This window comes from Rhinolophus sinicus, chromosome 14 (genome assembly GCF_057876585.1).
Source record: "Rhinolophus sinicus isolate RSI-liver-muscle chromosome 14, RSI-T2T, whole genome shotgun sequence".
NCBI classification, from domain to species: domain Eukaryota; kingdom Metazoa; phylum Chordata; class Mammalia; order Chiroptera; family Rhinolophidae; genus Rhinolophus; species Rhinolophus sinicus.
The window spans coordinates 118,943,237-118,964,185 of NC_142514.1; the positions used below are offsets into that span (position 1 = coordinate 118,943,237).

The 20,949-nt window shown below is 35.1% G+C and overlaps 1 protein-coding gene across 2 annotated transcripts in view; it reads right to left on the reverse strand.

Moving 5' to 3' along the window:
* Positions 1 to 20,949, reverse strand: part of CNTN5 (contactin 5) — a 1,286,475-nt gene that overhangs the window by 366,580 nt on the left and 898,946 nt on the right. For both annotated transcript variants that reach the window (XM_088791491.1, XM_019741696.3), the window contains one exon: positions 7,245 to 7,448. In XM_088791491.1, the coding sequence (XP_088647617.1) occupies positions 7,245 to 7,448 (204 nt within the window). The remainder of the gene's footprint in view (positions 1 to 7,244; positions 7,449 to 20,949) is intronic.

Below are 20,949 nucleotides of genomic sequence, written 5' to 3' on the forward strand. Positions count from 1 at the left end.
ATTTCTATAATGCAACCCACCGTTTCACTGTTTTACTTCTCAAACCTACTCCATCCTTCATTCCTGCTTTCTGGGAAAATTTTCAAATACATTATCTGCAAACAAATTTTGTTTCCAGCTTTGCTTTAGCAGAATCCAAGCTAAGACAATACATTCTATAACAGTTTTTAAAATAAAATGTTATTTGTACCTCAGAGGAAATAATTAGCTTATGTATATACCCTCTATTATTTTTAGAAGGTTCTATTTTTTTTCAGAGAAGTGTAAAAACACAATGTTCTTGAAATGAATTTTGTAGCTAACTCTATGGTCACAGCAGATTAAATGTAATTTTTATATTCAATCCCCTGCTGAGGTGTTTGCCAACTTTGCAGAAATATCCATTATAATGCCTGTCTCTGCATTGAGAGGTTTGTAAAACCCACCAGGAATTTCAGCTGACCGTGGTGCAATAAATGGATTCATCCACAATCATACTCAATTTTTATTTTCAGACTAAGTGTTTAATATATGCTAGCTACTTGAGAGAACATTCAGGAATATGACCTTCTTATGGACACATTTTTCAATTTTTTTTTTTGAAGCGAGATCAAATGAAAGTGTTTGATTTAAAAAATTATTCAAGTCTGAGCTATGCCTCTCTTGAAATAATATTAAAAGTTTCCTGTTTGTTTTTCCCCACACATTATCCTCGTATAAATTCTGTACCCATTCAATAAGCTCAGTAATTTTTAAATGGAAACTATTAACTTGGAAGCTTGGAATTTGTGGCTTCCCCTGTGTGTAGAATTGGTTCCCGTCTGAGGTGGGGTGGGGGATGTCTGGCTAAGGAGTGTTGACAACTCTGCTTTGATGTGAGACCAAGGAACTGGCTGTCAGGTTGTGGACACTTACATGACAAATTTTTGCATTGTATGTCACCATTCACACTAAGAATTAAGCTTTCCATAGAAGTTCATTCGTATTGTTAAGCCCTTTGGTCCTTTGGCATGTAGGTATATTTCACTGAAATACTTGTAGATGTCCAACATACATACCTTCAATCCCCCTTTGTTCAGTGCCATTTTTTATGTCCACCCTTAGCTAACTTTGATTTCAGAACTTCTTTAGGCTTCCATCAGGCATATGGTCTTTAGTTCTATTAACTTCTTTAGACATCTTAAACTTTATTCTCGGTTTTAGTTTCTCTACCTGTTTAATCCTTTAACTCACATCCTTCCTTATTCTTCCAGAAATGGTATACCAAAATGTCTCATTTGTTAGTGAAATTCTGCTTCTCCTTCAGCATTCTTACTGATGATATAAATTTCTTCTTGTAGGGTCTCAGAAGGGGGGCAGGAAACAAATACATGCACACAATCCACCATCTGTAGCCAAATATACACTCCTGTTGAAATGCTCATTTCCCTTGGTTTCCTTGACACTATCACTACTGTTTTCCCCCTATTATTGCTAACTTCTTATTACTATCTTTTATATGATTTTTCATTCTTTACCCTTCCAGTGCAATTTGATTTGCTCAAGGCTTGGTCTGAAGCTCATTTCTCTTTGTCTCATACCTTTTACATGGGCTTTCTTAACCACACAATGACTTCATTTAACTTGATTAAACAAGCAGTATAGATAATTCCTAGCATTATATAAGAACCTCATGAAGAAAAGAAGAAGAAGATGAAAAATTGGCTTTAGGGAGTGGGATTTGACAGGAGAAAGGTTTTTTGTATCCTGTTAGCACTTATAAACCACTACATTCATCCAATATGGATGCATTACTATGATTAAAAATAAACATTAATAGACAAATAACCATGAAGGAAACAACCTTAGATAACTCACAAAGATATGTACTTTCTAAGTTATCTCACAAAATCTTATATAAGCCCATCATTGAAAAATTTCAATTACATCTAGCAGATGTTTTCCACCTGTTTCTTTTTAACTGAAATGTCAACTTTAAGTTTTATTCTACTTATTTGTATTGCTTTGTTGAGCCTTTCATATAGTACTACTCAAACAACCATTCTTTGAAAACACAGATGCTTGTAAAAGAAAAAAAAAGTCAATTTCAACTGCCCCAGTAAATTCAATTACTATGATGACTAAAAGCAATTTATTAGTTTAATGACATAGTATTGGTTATAAAAGAAATAATGAATGAGATTTCAAAGATACCACATTTACAAATACACCTACCTGAACAAAATACAAATAAATGTGGAATAACGATCCAAGACGGCAAAGTACATAAACACTGTGCTTGCCTCATCTTGTGAACACACCAAAATTACAACTAAATTTTAGAAAAATCAACCTGGAGAACCATCTGAAGTCTAGCTGAAGAGAAGTTTTATAACTAAGGATATAAAGAAAAAGCCACATTGAGACTGGTAGGAGGGTGGAGACACAAAATGGGCTAGCCCCAAACCTGTGTGGAGGATGAAAATTGGAGGGATATCTTGGCCACAGAGCTTCTTGATGGAGGAGTAGGGGACCCCAGCTCCACACCAGCCTCCCAGGCATGGAGTATTGGTGCTGGGAAGAGGAGCCCACATGACTTATGGCTGTGAAAAACAGTGAGGATTCCAACTCTCTGTGTGGGACAAAATGCTGCAGGGAAACTTGGCCAAACCTGAAACTGATTGGCCTGGTGAGCTCTGCTGCTCCACCCTGCTGAGCCCACAATTGGCAGCAGTTGACCTTGGTGTGTCCTGGCTTTTTGCAGAGCTACCCCAGACCTGGTACTGGTGACAGCCATCCTCAATTTGCAGTGTGACCTGTCCCATGTACCTCCAGGTACAGCACATGCAGTGACTAGTCATGGAAACTTTATAGGTCCTACCAGGTACACCCCAGCTGGTCACAGACACTGGCTGACATGAGCCTGCACCAGAACCCCTCCCAAGAGGCCTCAGAACCAACATACTTGGAGTTTGGCTTCATACCATAGCAGAGCATCACCTAATTAGCCCTATAAGTGGCACACCCAAAAGGCAATCTCAATAGGCACCAGAGCCCACTGGGGTGATCCCAGTCTATGAGGTAAGCTCACACAGCAGCCAGTAAGCTGTGGAAATGGCCAAACCCCACAGTCAGTCATCCTGATGGTCAAAACCAGCCACTGACGTGCCAATAGCAATCAAGGCTCAACTATAAAAGAAGGGCACACACAACCCACACAGGGGACACTCCTGGAGCACTTGGCTCAGGTGACCAGAGATTGTGCCACTGGGCCCCACAGAACACCTACTATATTAGGCCACCTAGCAAGACAGGGAGACATAGCAGATCTATCTATACATAGAAACAAACACAGAGAGGCAGCCAAAATAAGGAAACAAAGAAATACATCCCAAATGAAAGAACAGGAGAAAACTCCAGAAACAGAACTAAACAAAATGAAGGCATGCAACCAACCAGATATAGAATTCAAAACAATGGTTATTAAGGATGCTTAAGTGAGAACTTCAACAATGAGATATCAAGCATAAGAAAAGACACAGAAACCATTAAAAAAGAATCAGTTAGAAGTGAAAGATACAATAACTGAAATGAAGAATGCACTAGAAGGAATCACCAGCAGACTAGATAAAGTAGAGGATCAAAGCAACAATTTGGAAAACAAGATAGCAGAAAACACCCAATCAGAACAGCAAAAGGAAAAAAGCAAAAACAAAAAACGAGGATAGTTTTTAGACCTCTGGGACAACATTAAGCATACATTCACATCATAGAGGTAACAGAAAAAAAGAGAGAAAGCAAGGGATTGAGAACCTATTTGAAGAAATAAGAACTGCAAACTTTCCTAACCTGGTTAAGGAAATAGATATACAACTCCAGGAAGTACAGAGAGTCCCAGACAAGATGAACTCAAACAGGTCCAAACCAAGACACATTATAATTAAAATGGCAAAGATGAAAGGCAAAGAGACAATCGTAAAATCAGCAAGAGAAAGGCAACTAGTGACTAATAAGGGAGCTCGCATACAACTGTCAGCTGATTTCTCAATAGAAACTTTGCAGGTCAGAAGGGATGGGCAGGAGATATTCAAAGTGATGAAAAGCAGGGATCTACAAGCAAGACTGCACTGTCCAGCAAGGCTATCATTTAAAATCGAAGGACAGATTAAGTGCTTCCCACCCAAGAAAAAGCTAAAGGAGTTCATTACCACTAAACCAGTATTACAAGGAATGTTAGAAGGGCTTCATTAAGATGAAAAAAAATATGAATAAAATGGCAATAACTACATATCTATCAACAATTACTTTCAATGTAAATGGGTGAAATGCTCTAATCAAAAACACAGGATGGTTGAATGGATAAGAAAACGAAACCCTTACATATGCTGCCTACAAGACACTCATTTCAGATTGGAAGACACACACAGACTGAAAGTAAAGGGATGGAAAAAGTTATTTCATGAAAATGAAATAAAAGAAAAGAAACTAGGGTAGCAATCCTTATACTAGACAAAATGGACTTTAAAACACAGGCTGAAACAAGAGACAAAGAAGGACTCAGTAATTCCACTTATGGGTATTTATCTGAAGAAACCTAAAACACTACTTCGAGGGGATGTGTGTATCCATATGTTCATTGCAGCATTATTTGCAATGGCCAGGATGTGGAGGCAGCCTGGGTGTCCATTGATGGATGAATGGATATATAGGATTTTGGATATATATATATATATATATATATATATATATATATATATATATGAATATATATGAATATATACATATATGTATATATATATATATATATATATATATATATATATATATATATGAATATTGCTCAGTCATGGAAGGGAATGGGTTCTTGCCATCTGTGGTGGCGTGGGTGGACCTGGAGGGTATTGTGCTGAATGGAGTGTGTCAGACAGAGAAAGACAGATGCAATGTGATTTCCTTTATATGTGGAATCTAAAGAATAAAATAAACAAACAAACAAGACAGAAACAAACTCATAAATACAAAGAACATTTTAATGGTTTCCTGATGGGAGGGGGATTGAAGGGATGGGTGAAAAATGGAAAGGGATTAAGAAGTACAAACTGGTTGTTACAAAGTAGTCATGGGGTTGTAGGGTATAACATAAGGAATATAGTCAATGATGTTGTAATAATTATGTATGGTGTCAGATGGATATTAGGTTTATTGGGGTGATACATGGGAGAAGGGTTGGGGGACAGGGTGAAAAAGGTGAAGGAATTAAGAAGTAGTTAAAAAAAAAAAGTCAGAGGGATGTAAAGTAAAGAATAGGGAATATAGTCAATAACATGGTAATAGCTATGTGCCAGATGGGTACTAGACTATTCAGGGAGATCACTTCTTAAATTATACAAATGTCTAACTATTATGCTATACATCTGTAATTAATACAAAACAATACTGAATGTTAACTGTAATTGAAAAATTAATAAAGGAAGAAAAGGTGAAGGGGAATAAGAGGTTCAAATTTCCAGGAATAAAACAAATAAGCCTTGGGGATATAGCATACAGCATGAGGAATATAATCAATAATATTGCAGTAGCAAAGTACAGTGTCAGATGGTTGCTGGACTTATCATGGTGATCACTTCTTTAGGCATATAAATGTTGAACAACTACGGTGTACACCTGAAACTGATATAATGTTGTACGATAGCTATATTTTTTAAATAAAAATCTTAGAAAAAAAGAAATAGTGACCAACAGTGTAAAGTTCTGAAGAGACCAGTCAAGGATAAAGAGATGGTCCTAATAGGAGGAGAAATAGTATATTATCTCTATTGAAATACAATGACGGAATAACAGTATGAATGGCGATGTAGACAGATTTAGTAGTAGGAAGATGAATTTAATTCTTACATAGTTTTTGTGAAGGGGTGTTATAAACACAATCTAGTTTAAGGGAAGCAGAGAGGCTTCCAAAAACCTTTTGGTAGAATTACAGATTAATAATACACAGAGATTTAGTAGGATTGAGGGGCAATGTTGAAGCCCAATTTGTAGTTGGTGATCATTATCCATGAATCAACACCCAGTCAAAAAACTATGCAAAAGCTTCTTTCTACTCCAGAGTTCCATGTTTAATTAATTATCATATTCTGGTAATTCTACCTCCTTAAAATCCCAGGCATGTTTCCTGCCCTTCAATGCTATTATCACTGCTTTCTTCCTGTTCCTCATCACCTCTTGGCTTGTTAGTTTTAATAGACTCTGAATTTGATCTCCAAGTTTCCATTTTTGTTTCCCATCTATTCTTCCATACCATTTCATAGCTGTGTGACTTTTGACAGGTCCCTTCATCGCTCTAACATTGGCTACCTCATTTCTAAAATAGATACTGCATTTATAGTCTCTACCTGATAGGATTATTACTGATATGTACTTATATTTACTATGAAGTCTAAATATATAAGATGAGAATCTAAGTGGTAAGCAAAATCTTGTAATATAACTTTGGTCATACATCTGGCAGCATATATTCTAAAACTAAACATATAAAAGAATAATGTTGAAATATATTATTATTTTTTTAAAACTTCACAATCAATCAGGATTCTCAAGCTCAGTTCTTAATAATGTCTTTATAGATTTTTATCGCATGACAGAACAAGCCACATATCATATATCAACTGTAACATAGCACTTGACTGCTTTAATATAATGCTTAACTGTAAATGTCTATAATTAGAAATGAGGTATTTAAATTTGAATATACTTTAGATAGATGGCAATATCTATAATGATAGAATCATCATTTCTGCCTGAATTGAACTTAAAAGTTAAAGTTCCAACTGCTCCTATTATTGGAAAAGTAATAATAACAATTATAATTAGACCATGAAGTATTAAAAGCTGAACATTCAATTTGAAGGTAGATAAAATAAAAATGCAGTGAAAAAAGAACCTATAAAATGTTTGCAATTCATGCACATGTGCTATATAGAGGCACTAAAGAGCAAAGGAAAGAACTGTGGAGTCTGTATTACAGTTCATTTTTTTCACATTCTCTCTCCCTCTTTGACATTGGGGGGTATTATGGTTAATATTTCCTCAGTCATACATCGTTACTTTCCTATGTCAAAACTTTTTCTCTAAGGTATGCATAATCTCTGACTGAAAATATAGAGTTTCTAAATATGGCAAATGCCTTTTTATTTAATTTGTGCTAGGTTAACTGCTTAGAAAATCACTAATACATCTTTATTTTTCACACTTGACGTGGCTATTTCAATCCGAGCCACGCAACTTACCATCATTACGTAGAGTGAGTGGTGTTGGAGGACTGAGTACTCGGGCATTCGTCACTGTGTTTTTCACCAGACAAATATAGCTGCCAACATCTGATGTTTGGACTTTAGAAATGTAAAGGTTGCCTGTCTCTTGGGAGATGAACCGCCGACTGTCTTCCGCCACAAAGGAAGGGAACTCATTAAATACCCAGCTATAGATGATCTCTGAAAATACACAAATTTCAATTGTTGAAAGACAGATTATTTTACTAACAGTTAAAACTCAACCAACAAAGCCTTTACTAGATATTAGATATATTGCAAGGCCATACATATTTGATACAGTTATCTATATAATTGAGTTATTTTATATTCAAAGGACTGTTGTTTTAATGATTACAGGAATCTGAAATATTTCTTAAGGATGCTTAGCACTGATTCATTCATTCAACTCCAATGTATTTTGAATGTATATTAGATGAAAGGCACTATAATAGCACTGAAATTAAAAAGATGGAACATTTTCCCATTTTCAAAGATCAGTCTAATCGGAGAGATTTATCCAAACCTATGAAACAGTGTGGAATGAAAACAAAAAAAGGAGATATATGTATTTTTTATTGTAAAGAAGGCATGGGAGAGGGGCACTTAAGCAATCATATCTATCAGCAAAAACTTCCTGGGTTAAGAAAGACACCTGAGTTGCATTCATTTATTCATTTGCTAACAAATATTGGTTGATGGTCATGATAAACGAGCTTGTTCTAAGTGGAAAAAAAGGGGGGGGTGTCTGTGCTGTCAGGGAACTTTAATTATGGTGGGAAGAAACCAGAAGTATAAACAAGTGTAAATCAAGTGGTGATAAGAGCTGCAAATAAAACTAAGTCTTGTTAAGAGAGCTAGAGAGTGATAGGGGTGAGAAGATCATGTGAATTTACATTTGAAAAGCTTTCTCTGCTGAGTAGAGAAGAGACAGTGTGAAGACAAAGCAGGGACTGGGGAGAGGGGAAACCGGAGGAATAATCCCCACCCACTAGGGTAAGAAGCTATTTTCAAAATAACCATGGAAGATATACATGGTTTTCATTAGCATGGTAGTGACAGTAATAGTGAAGTGGTGAGAAGAGATTGTGGTAATAGAGTTGACAGAAATTTTGGATGGATTTATTACGAAATGTGAGAAAAAGAGTTACAGAGTAAGGTTTTGGACCTGAGTAACAGAGCAACTAGAAGAATGTATTTCTCCTTATTGAAATGGAAAGACTACAAAAAGAGCAGTCCTTAGAGATATGGGTGAATTAAAATCAGGAGTTTAATTTTTTTAATTTAATTTTTACTGGGGAATATTGGATATTGGGGAACAGTGTGTTTTTCCAGGGGCCATCAGCTCCAAGTCATTGTCCTTCAATCTAGTTGTGGAGGGCGCAGCTCAGTTCCAAGTCCAGTAGCCATTTTCAATCTTTAGTTGCAGGAGTCACAGCCCACCATCCTATGTGGGAATTGAACTAGCAACCTTGTTGTTGAGCGCTCAGGCTCCAACCAACTGAGCCATCCGGCCACCCCTCCAGAAGATCAGCGTCAGCTAATTGTCTTTAATCTAGATGTGGAGGGTGCAGCTCACTGGCCCATGTGGGAATCGAATCAGCAACCCTGTTGTTCAGAGCTTGTGCTCTAACCAAGTAAGCCATCCAGCAGCCCCAGGAATTTAATTTTGACAAATTAAATGTATCATACTATCTAGCATTCAATTTGAGAAATTAAGAAGCACTTGTATGTTTGAATATGGAGGCCAAAGGAGAAATCTGTGTTGATGTCATAAATTTGGAATATTAAAAGATTAGTTGGAGCTAGCCAGGTGGAGTGTATGGGATGCTGAAGGTATTCCAAAGAGGGACAAATGAGGATGGTCATTCAGACAAGGAGTTGGATGGTAGGAATGGACCACTATAGTTTTGCGTTATTGAAGTAAAAAATTCCAAGGACTGGAGCGGTCAAAGAAGAAGTTAGAGAGATTAGAGATAAATCCAAATTACTAAACACAAATTAACATGGTGTGTATGCTATATTAAATAGCTTGTGCTCTTATCATATATGCAATGTGCCACTACTGGACATTTTTCAGCAAAGGATTGACATAGATGTGTACATTTATAGGTTATTCTGGTGATTCTGCAAAGGTTGGATTTAATTGCAAGGCTACGGGAACAAACAATACAACAACATTGCAGCCTGAAGATGAATGCTGAAAAATGTGAATTAGAACAATGTCATAACAATGAGAAGAATGTCATAACAACAGACCAATGGTGGTCTGTTGCCTTACAGCTGCCAAATCGTTTGTTCCCCCGAGCTCTTCCCAGGATTTCACGAGGGAGTGCCTCAGCAAAATGAGGCCCGATGGAGAGATATCGGAAAACCTCCTTTGAGGGGAAGTCTCAGCAAACTGAGACCTGATGGAATTATATCGGTCCCTCCCTTCAATGGATTCCTTGGAGTTGTGTGTATGTGTGCGTGTGTGAAGGCAAAGTACAAGCTGGAACACAATGGGAACTTCCGGACAGACAGCCAGCAGGCTATGTAACACACAGATCTTGAGATTAGCAATCTTTTACCTCCTTAGAAGTTAACCCATAAAAAACTATGCATTGGCCCGATTTGGGGCTCAGTCCTTGAGGCGTGAGTCCCTTGGCCCTGCTTGCACACTATTCTTGTCTACTGTCTTTTCTTAGCCCTGCACCGCCCTTCTCTCTTCCCACAGCTTGTGTTGTGTGGACATGACAGTGGTCCAAGAAAAACATTGGAGGTAAGACAAACTAAGAGGCAAATAGTCCAGGAATAATCTCATATCTCCCTTGAGTGACTGGGAAGAGGATGGCACAAGAAGTTCAGGATGGAAATACACAAAGTCAAACTAGTTTAAGGAAAAAGATAATTGGTTCACTCTCAGGCCATTTTGAGTTTAAGGTGTGTCAGGCACACCTCAATCCAGATAAGGACTTCCAGTAGTTGGAAAATATGTGTTTGAAGTCCAGGAAAGGAAATTCGTTAGAAGGTTAAATTTGGAAATTGATAGTATATTGGTATAACTGAATCCATGTAAGTAGATGTAATTAACTAGGGAGAGCAGATATGGTGAGAAGATAGTTCTCTGGGAAGAACAAACATCTAAATAAAGGTAAGAAAGTGTTCAAAGGGTGGAGAGAAGGAACTGGTGGAAAGATTCAAATGGAATAGAGAAAATTCAGTGTCATATGTGCCAATGGCTTAACCATTTCGAGAAGCTAAATCATGTCAAATAAGGCAAATAAAAAATCCAAAATAAAGAAAAAATTCACTTAAGATTGGCATTTGGGACATCACTGAATGGCAATTTCGACAGATAAGTGAGTAGAGTTCAAAACCAGATTACAATTGAGTTAACATAAAATGAGAAACTGGAGACATTACTTGTGGGCCAATAGCATTTAAATCCCAATAGGTGTTATAATTACCTATGTTATGGTTGAAAGAGCAGATTCCGAGGTCCCCTTTCCTCAGAATTACTTGTTTAGTCATACTAGTTACAGCAGGTCCTTGAATAACATCGTTTCATTATAACATTGATGAGATGCATAGGAACTGAATTCTTGTTTATATCAATTAGCCTGTAGTAAAACTGGTTTTGATATACATGGTTTTACTTAAAGTTTGTTCCCAAGAATCTATCCACGTTAAATGAGAACTTACTATACTTGAGTTTGTGATGCTAATATACAGTGAGTGTTTGAAAAGCCTGTTTTATGCTATTCTTCTGTCTCTCTCTTTCTCTCTCTCCTTCCCTTCTCCCCACTTCCTTCATTCCTCTCTCCCTTCCTTCCTCTCTTTGTGTCCCCCAGTCTACCTATCATGGATGGGTCAAAACAAACTTATTACTTTGACCCTGCCCAGGTTCCAATGGGAAGCCTGCCATTTAGTCAGCCTGTCTGTGTACTTAAACAAAGACTTTGAAATTTAGCCATCCATATTGAATGTCAATGTAACTAATTTCAAAACTTTATATATGGATCAATTAACTTTGAATAGAACCCCCTCTCAATCTACTACTATTATTATTTAATTTTTTATCTTAACTTATTTAAAACCAATATAATGTGTCAGGTAAGGGTAAATCATCAATGTTTATGAATATGAGTTTAAGAAAGGTGATGCCTTAGGCTAACTCCAGAAAAGTATCAGAAACATTTTTATGGACACCACTTTAGGTAGGTGTAACCTATACAATCAACTTATGAACATAAAAAATTCCATTTATTCCATTTCTCCTGTCCAAAAATACCCTTAGAGAGGGTTTAAATTGATCCAGTATTTAACTAACTCTTTGAGGCTTGGTTTTGTCATTCAAAAAATAAGAATAATATTACCCACTTCATAAGTTTTTAAATACAATACTATAACCTGGAACATAGCACATGTTAACTATTTATAAAATATGAAAATACTATTCCCTCCCCCAAATTATTAGGTTCAGGGCTCCTTCTATGTGTTCCATTTAAATATAAGAAAAACAGTACAGAGGATCTAAAGTAACACTGAACAAATTATGAGTACTTAAATATTATTCAGTTTTGCATAGAAAATTTCAATGATTAATAGAATGTTGAAATTAAGCAAGATTTAGACAGTATTTATTACTCCTAAGGCATATATTATAGTTCTAGACGATGTCAGAGAATTTTTGAAATGTTATATTACATTATCTTATAATTATGACACATTTACAATACCAAATACTTTCAAATATTTTAACAAATATTTTAAAAATAAAATATTTTACAGCTAGTTGACCACTTGACAATCTTTAGTCCAGTTGATATTTTATTAAGAATTTATTAATAGTATCCATGTGGATTTACTCAAAGAAAGCACATAGAGTGTAATTGAAATACTTCATTCTGTTCTCACACTGCTCATCTAGACTCTAAATTCAAGGACTTCTCACACTTAACCTATGAGTTCTTCTAATTGTTATTAGAGTTTTATTCACATCACTCACAGACATTTTGATATTTTTGCAGTTTATTTTAGATTAGATTTTGCTGGGTTTATCTCAATTTTTGGTTTATGTTACTTGAAATTTTGGGAAAAAGAAAGCAGTAAATAATTAAAGTGAAGTCTATCATTCAATGAAATACTACTGGTATTTCTGTTACACTGATAGTGCTTGTTGAGTCAATGTTTTGTAAAATATTTTAGAACAGGAAAAAAGTATCTACACAAAATTGGCATTTTCTCAAATTTTACAGGTAAATGAGTATTTGGGGGTTCAAAATGCTTATTTAGTTTTAAAAATAAGTTTTCAGTTTTACATAGCAAAGCATTTCATAATTCCAAGAAGGATAAAAAGTAGGAATGGTACACAATAGAAAAGCTGACAACCTGAATTTGGATTGGGTTTTCTGCCTGCGCCAAAAATAAAAATATTGAGCTGGGCTAAATATCTTTTAAGATTGCTGTTTACTTTCTCCTATAAGGTTTTTTATCCTTTATTAGCATTTTATTTAATACCTGTTTCAAACTTTTTTTACTAGCATAAAAAACAAGCATTAATTGTATTTTTAGTATTAGAGTGAGGATTATAAAATAATTCAGGAATGCAGTAAAATATAGTTAGCTCTGGTGTCGTAGTCTTTAGTTTCATATAACACTTTGTTTCCTACCAATTGTGCTTGGCTCCTAAAAATAATTTAATACAAGCTGATTTACTAAGTATTACAATTTTAATGTTATTATTCATTTCAGAAGCATATGGAGATTAGTTGGTTAATTGTGATTTTCCCAGTTTTCTAAGGTATTCTTTAACAGTATGTTTAGTTAAGAAAATTGGAAATGTTTTAGAAGTTTTTTATACAATTATTCAGTGAGTATTCCCTATTTCAGCAGACAAGGACTATTTTTTGAGATATCCTGTGCATCCTAGGTTGTGAGAGTCTCCCTCTAGGATGATTTTGCATTAGTTTCTACCAAGGGCCCCACTTGGGGGATATCTACTTGAGATCAATTTATTTTATTTTATTGTTTCCAATTACAGTTGACATTCAATATTATATTAATTTCAGGTATACAGCATAGTGGTTAGACATTTATATAACTTACATAGTGAACCCTTCACAAAGTCTAGTACCTACTTGTCACCATACATAATTATTGCAATATTATTAACTATATTCCTTATGCTGTACTTCACATACTCATGACTATTTTATAACTATTAATTTGTACTTCTCAATCCCCTCCTCCTTTTCTCTCAGGCCCCCATCCCCATCCCCCTCCCATCTGGTAACCATTAATTTGTTCTCTGTATCTATGAGTCCTTTTCTGTTTTGTGCGTTCACTTATTTTGTTCTTTAGATTTCACATGTAAATGAAATTATATGGTATTTTTCTTTCTGTGTCTGACTTATTTCACTTAGCATAATACCCTCTAGGTCCATCCATTTTGTCGCAAATGGTAAGGTTTCATTCTCTTTTATGGCAGAGTAATATTCCATTGTATACATGTATGACATCTTTATACATGGGATCAATTTTTATGTAAATTTCACTAGTGTGTTTCTGATACTATGTGGTAATATACATTTGGCCTACAATCCCATGTGCTGTGTTGGCTTGAAGTTTGGTTTCCCATGGGATTTTTTTTTAATTTATTTTTTTGGTCTTTCTTCCTGAGTCAGTGAGAGTCATCCTAGTTCACTGAGGGCATAGCCCTTTGTGGGCCTAGTTTGGTGTAGACATCCTAACTTCCCCTCTCAGGCAGACCCAAACACTTGTATTTTATCTAAGAATGAACATTCATTCGTAAAGGACCTAGACTTTAAGGTCTATTAGCATGACATATAAACAATCTACCACGCTGCCAAAATCTCCTCAGGATTAACACTATTCCCAGATTTTAGTTAGGATATTAGCCCTAGATTTTAGTTCTTGTTTGTTTCTGACATCTTGGGATTTCCTTTTCTTTCTTGTGCTCTTAGCTGTATATTTAAATTTTCTTTACTTTACTCATCATTTCTAAATTTTGCTAGTAAGAAAATTCCTAGGTTAGCTCTGTCTACTGTCCTAATTTAATGTCCAGGTTTTATGGCTTTATGCATTGCAGACTTTCAACACAATTGCTGTAATTGATTCAGTGTCACAAAACAGACTATCTCCTTTTTTGCTCCCCTGACAAAAAGATGATTACTTAACTGATATATTTCCACATCTACAGGGTATAAAAACAGGAGTACCCATATGGGCAATGATGCTCATTTCTCATAACTGAAGTACCATTAATGAAAAAAGTGTGAGAAAGGGGAATGAAACAGCATAGTGGACTCTCTGAAGTCCTTGAAAACAATTTCAATGAGTAATTATCTGCGATTCATTTCAACATTTTTTACTATAACTACAAGTTAGAAAATAACCATTCTTCTTTCTAATAATGTGTGTACACCTCAGAAGCTTAGGGTCAAAGGATTTAGAGATAACACAATGGATATAGCATCTGAGCTATTCCCTGACCCAATTTATAATGCAACTCTCCTAGGGAGCCAATTTTCTTTATCCTTTTCAGCTATAAAAAGGAAGACCTGAAAATCAGAAACTTCTCTATTTTTATGATATGCTCAATTTTATGGTTTATGGTAAACATTTCAGTTAATAGGCTCTATTTGCCCCAATCTTTGATCTTATCCTTGTTTTCTGGTTATTCCTGTAATATAAGATTTAATGCTTTATCTGTCAAATAACTATAATTATAATTTTTTTCCTTATTATAAAAATATAAATTTTAGCTTGATTTTTAAAAAAGTTAAGTTGTGTACTTATAATTTGGCATATTTTTGCATTAATTTTACTGGATTCTGCTTAGTAGACCATATATCATAAGCATTTCAATATTTACTAATTGCCTTATAATCATTTTTAATTTTATAATTTAATCATCTGTTATGATTCCTTTCCCTCGTTTTTGATGAATTAATTGATGTGAAGATACTTGAATTGGGGAACTTAGTAAATTTCTGGCAGAAACAATATGGCTGTAAAAATCTGCACTATAATTATTTTGTTTTTAGAACATTTGTAGGTGATGCTACCATTTTGGGTTTTGGAATTAATTATATCATGAAGGAATTGTAGAGAATTGTCCTACTAATTATCCGTTATTACTGAGGATAAGGGGATACAACCTGAAATTAGTAGGAGATAACTTTTTATTGCTGATACATTGCTGATTTATACCTTCATGGTGATAAAAGATGTCACTATAAGCCACATAAAGTACTCTTGGCAGGGCAGAGACTAGATCTACTTTCTTTATCACTATATCCTCAGTACCTAACAGGATGTGTCATTGTTAAATAAATTTTTGATGAATAAATGAATAGTTAGGATAAAAATATCTATATATGTATTTTTATAAAATTCTCTAAATTTTAAGAACGAGAGTGATTTTTATTTTGCATTTTAAACTTCATTACAAATTATCTAAAATCTACTTGGACTTGCTTTTGGCCTTGAGAAAATGAGTCAAAGATTATGGTTGAAGTTGGGCTAAATACAGATGCAGAGAAATAATGTACGCAGTTTTAAGAATCCGTAATGTCCTGTCAGTGAACAAAAGAGAAAGGGTCATGTTTACAAAGCTACTGTGAAGGATTTTCATGATTTATTCTACTAGGTAAATTGAACAGTGGTTGAAGGGGCATTAAATTTTAAGGTGGTCCAAACTCTCAGGTTAGCAGTCTCCTTGAATGGCCAGTCATTTCACCTCGGCTTGAACATCTTCACTGGCACTTTGTTGAGAAAACTGATTTGGCAGTTCAGGTTATTAAATGGCTTCTGTTAGAATGGGGACTAAGATAAGACAACTGGGAATACTAACAAATAAGTAGTGCTAAGTTATTATATGCAAAGCACTTTTTAGGCTATTATGAAGATGTAAGGTAGGGCTGAGAAAGGAACTAACTTGAGTTCACTAGGAGTCATGTGCTTTAAATATTTTTCCACTTAGTTCCCCCCCTCTACCCCATAACCCACACACAGATTAGAAGACAGCATTATGATTAAATGAGACCATGGAATCACAAAGACCAGAGCTTAAAGGATGGCTGCATGATCTTCTAGCTATGCAGCTTAGGGCAAGTTCTTTAACTGTATTTAAACCTTAGTCTTCTTATCTGTAAAATTCAATTAATGTAGGAAACTGTAGGTTAAATCAGGTATTACACATAAAGTTAGTACAATGGAACTAGATGTAGTTATTATTATCATTATAATCATCTTCAACATCAAAGGTCTGTAACTCAAAGAGGTGAATGAACCAGTGAGAAACTGCAGGTCACTATTGTTACAGGAAAACAAATTTTTCTGATTCACTCTAAGTCTATAGTCTATCTTTATAATACACTGCTTCAATTATTATATTCTAATCTTGCTGAATCTCAATTTCAGTATCCAGAAAATGGGACAATAATGTGTGTATTTTATGTTTGTGCTGAGGACTACATAAGCCAATTAAATGAGAGTGTTAAGTGAGCAGGAAGGAACTGCTCAGTAAGGATAGTTATTGGGTCAGGAAAAAAGATAATAGTATAATGCAGTATTTGGTACAGTGCAGATTCACCATGAACCTTATACAATTGGATTTAATTTCTGCAAGTGTCAAGTTTCACGTATAAAACAGCCTAAGGCAAAGATTCTGAGAGTAACAATAGAATAAAGTTGTGTAACTGACACTTGTTTAGTGCCTATAGAATCAAGATACTTTAAAGATGTTGTGAAGAATACAAGAGACAACATTTGTCATCTGTTTTAGAAATGAAATTACCTTAATACAAAGGCAGGCTGTATTATAATATTAAATTTTAGTTATCTTGGTTGAACAAAACAAAGTACTAATTCTCCTTTTCTTAAGGTTTTGATACATGTATTTTCATTATGTTTGTTACCTAGAGTCAGAAGCAGCAGAGAGAACTCATATGTCACCACCACAAAATAAAAGTTTATGTGCATATAATTCAAAACACCTTTAGCAAAACAAAATATAATGTGAAGAATATTTATAGAAACAGTAATAAACTGGCATTCTCTCATGAACCACAACTCAAACGACTGTGAATAAGTGAATTCCAAGTTCTAGAGTTCAGGTGATTACACCAACTGGGTGACAGTAGCTATTTTTATTTTCTCTTTGGAATGCTTCACACCACAGAGGACTTTTTATCCCAGGAGCCGTATGTCTAGATATAAAGGTCATTGCTAACTCTTTTTCAAAGCGTAACCTAAATTTCTTGCTTTGCTAAGAGGTTTTAAAATTATTTTTATTGAATTGTAAACTCCATCAGGTCAGGGACCAGCATTTACTCAACAGCGTGACATAGTCAGTGGCACAAGTTCAACTTAGGCTTCAGATTTTGCATTAAAAAGCATTCACTGGAGAATTCCCACAATTCATTGTTAAAGCTCACAGATCCTAGCCCTTAATCAACAATATAATATCTGTACCTTAGAATTTTGTCAAGGAATATGATCTTGCTGTGCTTATCAAAATTAAAAAGAGCTTAGTTTAAAGTAAAGATGCATGGGAAATTACTGGAAGACTATGTAGTCCATCCAATAGACATGACCAAGGTAATCTAAAAGTTTATCCTCATTGTCATGCAGGGACTCAGCTTCTGCTCCTCACACAATAACACAGGATACGGTGAGGCCAAAAAGGAGCACCAATGGAACCATAGATAGGGGAGTCATACCATTATATTCTTGCTGGCGTCTGGGTTGGAGACACAGGAGCAGGATCAATACGACCCGCAATCCGCCGGCCGCTTCTCTGTTAATCAACCAACCTTGCTAGCTACAATCTGTGCTTCTCTGCCAACCAACTAATCAACCAACCCCACTTGCTAGCTGCAATCTGAGCTTGCTAGCTTAGCCACCAGAGTTATATTAGTGGCTAACGGCTAACTGGTTACAGCTGATGGCCAACTAGTCACAGTTGATGGCCATCTGTTACCCGAGCCAGCACCTTTCCATATGAGGCCGAGAGCCTGGAAACTGCTCTCTGGGGCTCTGTTCCCACACTCATTAAATCAGAACATTAGACAGCTTAATAATAACAACAGTAGTAGTAACAGTGAATATTTATTGTGTTAGGTCAGTTTCCTAGAAACAGAGTCTGAGAAGCAGATTCTTTTAAATATGATTTATCGATAGAGTGTTTCCAGGACAAGGAATTAAGGGAAACAGAATAGGGTAAGGGAGGAAAAAAAAAGAAAAAAAATCTAAGCAAGGTTGTCCTCCCCTGACAGGAATTAGTTTAAGATTAATCCCACTTATGGCTCTGGAACACAAATTTCACTCTGGATTCCATGAGTGAGTCAATGGAAGATAAAGAGAATCAGTCTTTTGTACTCTCCTCCCCTTGCATCAGCAGGTTATTGGCTGCTGGCTGGGAGAAAGGAGGTGTAGTGAGGGCAGAGGGCACGATTTCGTAGATCAAGGAAATTCTCTGGAGAAGGGACAGCTGTTAGATGGGTGCATTGACCAGGTGAGGGAGATCTGGGTATACAACCAATAGGCTCTAGTAAACCTGGATGGCACTTAGTATGTTCCAGACAGTGTGGTCTACGTATATGAATTTATTTAATTCTTACAGGGATAGGTAACCCCATTGTATGGATGAGAAAATTAAGATACAAAGATCAATATCTTGACCTAGAACCCTTACTGAGCATAGATCTTTATTTAGAAAAAGAAAAACCTGATTAATAGTGGTTTAAAGTATTTATTAGATTAAGTTATATAGATTATGGGTCTATTTTTGCCAATTAAATCTTTGATGCTCCATGTAGCAACTAATCAGAGCATTGTCTAAATCCCACTCACCAGACAAAAGCTGATTGCTGGAAATTCCTATTAAGCATTGAGTTACAAGCTAATTAAACTGTGGTCACAGAGCCACAGAAGTCTTAACTATGTAAAATCGTAAGGATGTGTCCCATTAGCATAGAAACCTACTGTAAAATAGCACCGTGTGCTTAAAATGCAGATGTTCATAGGGGTAAACGCAATGTTCATATACGATTACAAACATGGATACTTACTCCTGATCTCCTCTGACCTCAGGATTTACAGAATTTTTTCAAATATTTAACCAAAATTAGTCCCATACATAAATAACCCAGTATTTTCTGGCATTAACAGGAGTCCACAGGATAGCAGCGAAATAAAGTTTTCTCATTTTGGATTAAATGCCTTTTATCAAAAAGATATTTGTCATTTGTATATAATTAAAATAATTAAATTTTAATTTGGCTCTAATTGAAAGCAAAAGAGAATTCATAAGGTAAGTATTCAAAACACTCAACAGTTTCCGTTGAAAGTGAATTTTAAAAGATATGTTTACTTCGTTTAATTTCATGCTATGCAAATTTGATGGTATAAATTAAGGATTTATTGCAGGATAGATATTAACAGAAACAAATATGAGTTTAATAAATTATCCCCCATCTATGTAGGTGAGTCACAGAGGACAAAATCCTCTAAAGTTGTGATTTGTCTGAATTTTGCACGCTAAATGTGGAACTTTGGTTGCATTTGGGTTACATTTATCATATAGGTGCAATAGAGAATCTTCAGGTAAGATCAATTATTATAACGAGATTCTCTGCCGTTCAACTTCATCTTAAACGCAATGTAATTTTTCATAAATGTTCTTTGTGCTTTTACAGCTTAACTAATGCTCATTAATCCTTCATGCAAATCTTTAATGAAGGTAATTTATTTGTCACATTGCCATGCACCATATAGAAATAGTAGGTATTGTCTATTTATCAAAAGGCACTGAAATGGTTTATTTTCTGCTCTGGGGTTTGTCCCTATGGCTCACCTACTTCAGAAAAAAATTTTAGTCATAAAATACATATTAATCTCTGTTGATATGTAATCACTGTAATAAATCTTCAAATTCCTAGTCATATGAATTCACATAGCATGAAACTATTGGCTAGGAATTTTTCAGTTGATTTTTTTGAAAAAATAGAAAAGTTGGTATGAGTTACACTAATAATATAAATGGTATAAGGACTCTTTAGAATTTACTCTCGTTCTAACTCTACAAGAGATCTTACTGCACAAATCAAATGGTTTTTGATTTTTACAGTTTTTTTTGTATCTTAGCCTCCAAATGTTAATCTCTAATAATTACATATTATCAAAATATACTTGTGAACCAGACATTATAATAAAGTTCATTATTGAATAATAGGGAGATTTGCACAATTAAAGAACACATTAAGAAAGAAGAATTATGCCATTAAATGAACATATTTACAGTAATTAAGAGTAGTCATTATTTTGAGCCTAATATTCATGTTAAATATGAATATTAGATATTCAGAGATATGTGGAATGCATATACTATAGAAATAAAGGGTCTGAATGGAAAAAAAATCTTTTGGCTCTCCCTGAATCAATTATTTTTTCATATTTCCTTTTTATTTGCCCAGATGTTTTCTCGACTCCATTTTCCTGAACTGGCTTTTCTTTGGTCAGTTCCTATACTGCCTTAATCTTTAACACTTTCTCTAATACCTGGATATGGAAGATATTTACTTTTTAAAAACCAAACTTATTCAGTCTTCCTTGTTGAATATCAATTACTTAGGTGTGTTCTGTGTTTTCTCCACCTGTGTGGGCTATGTGATAT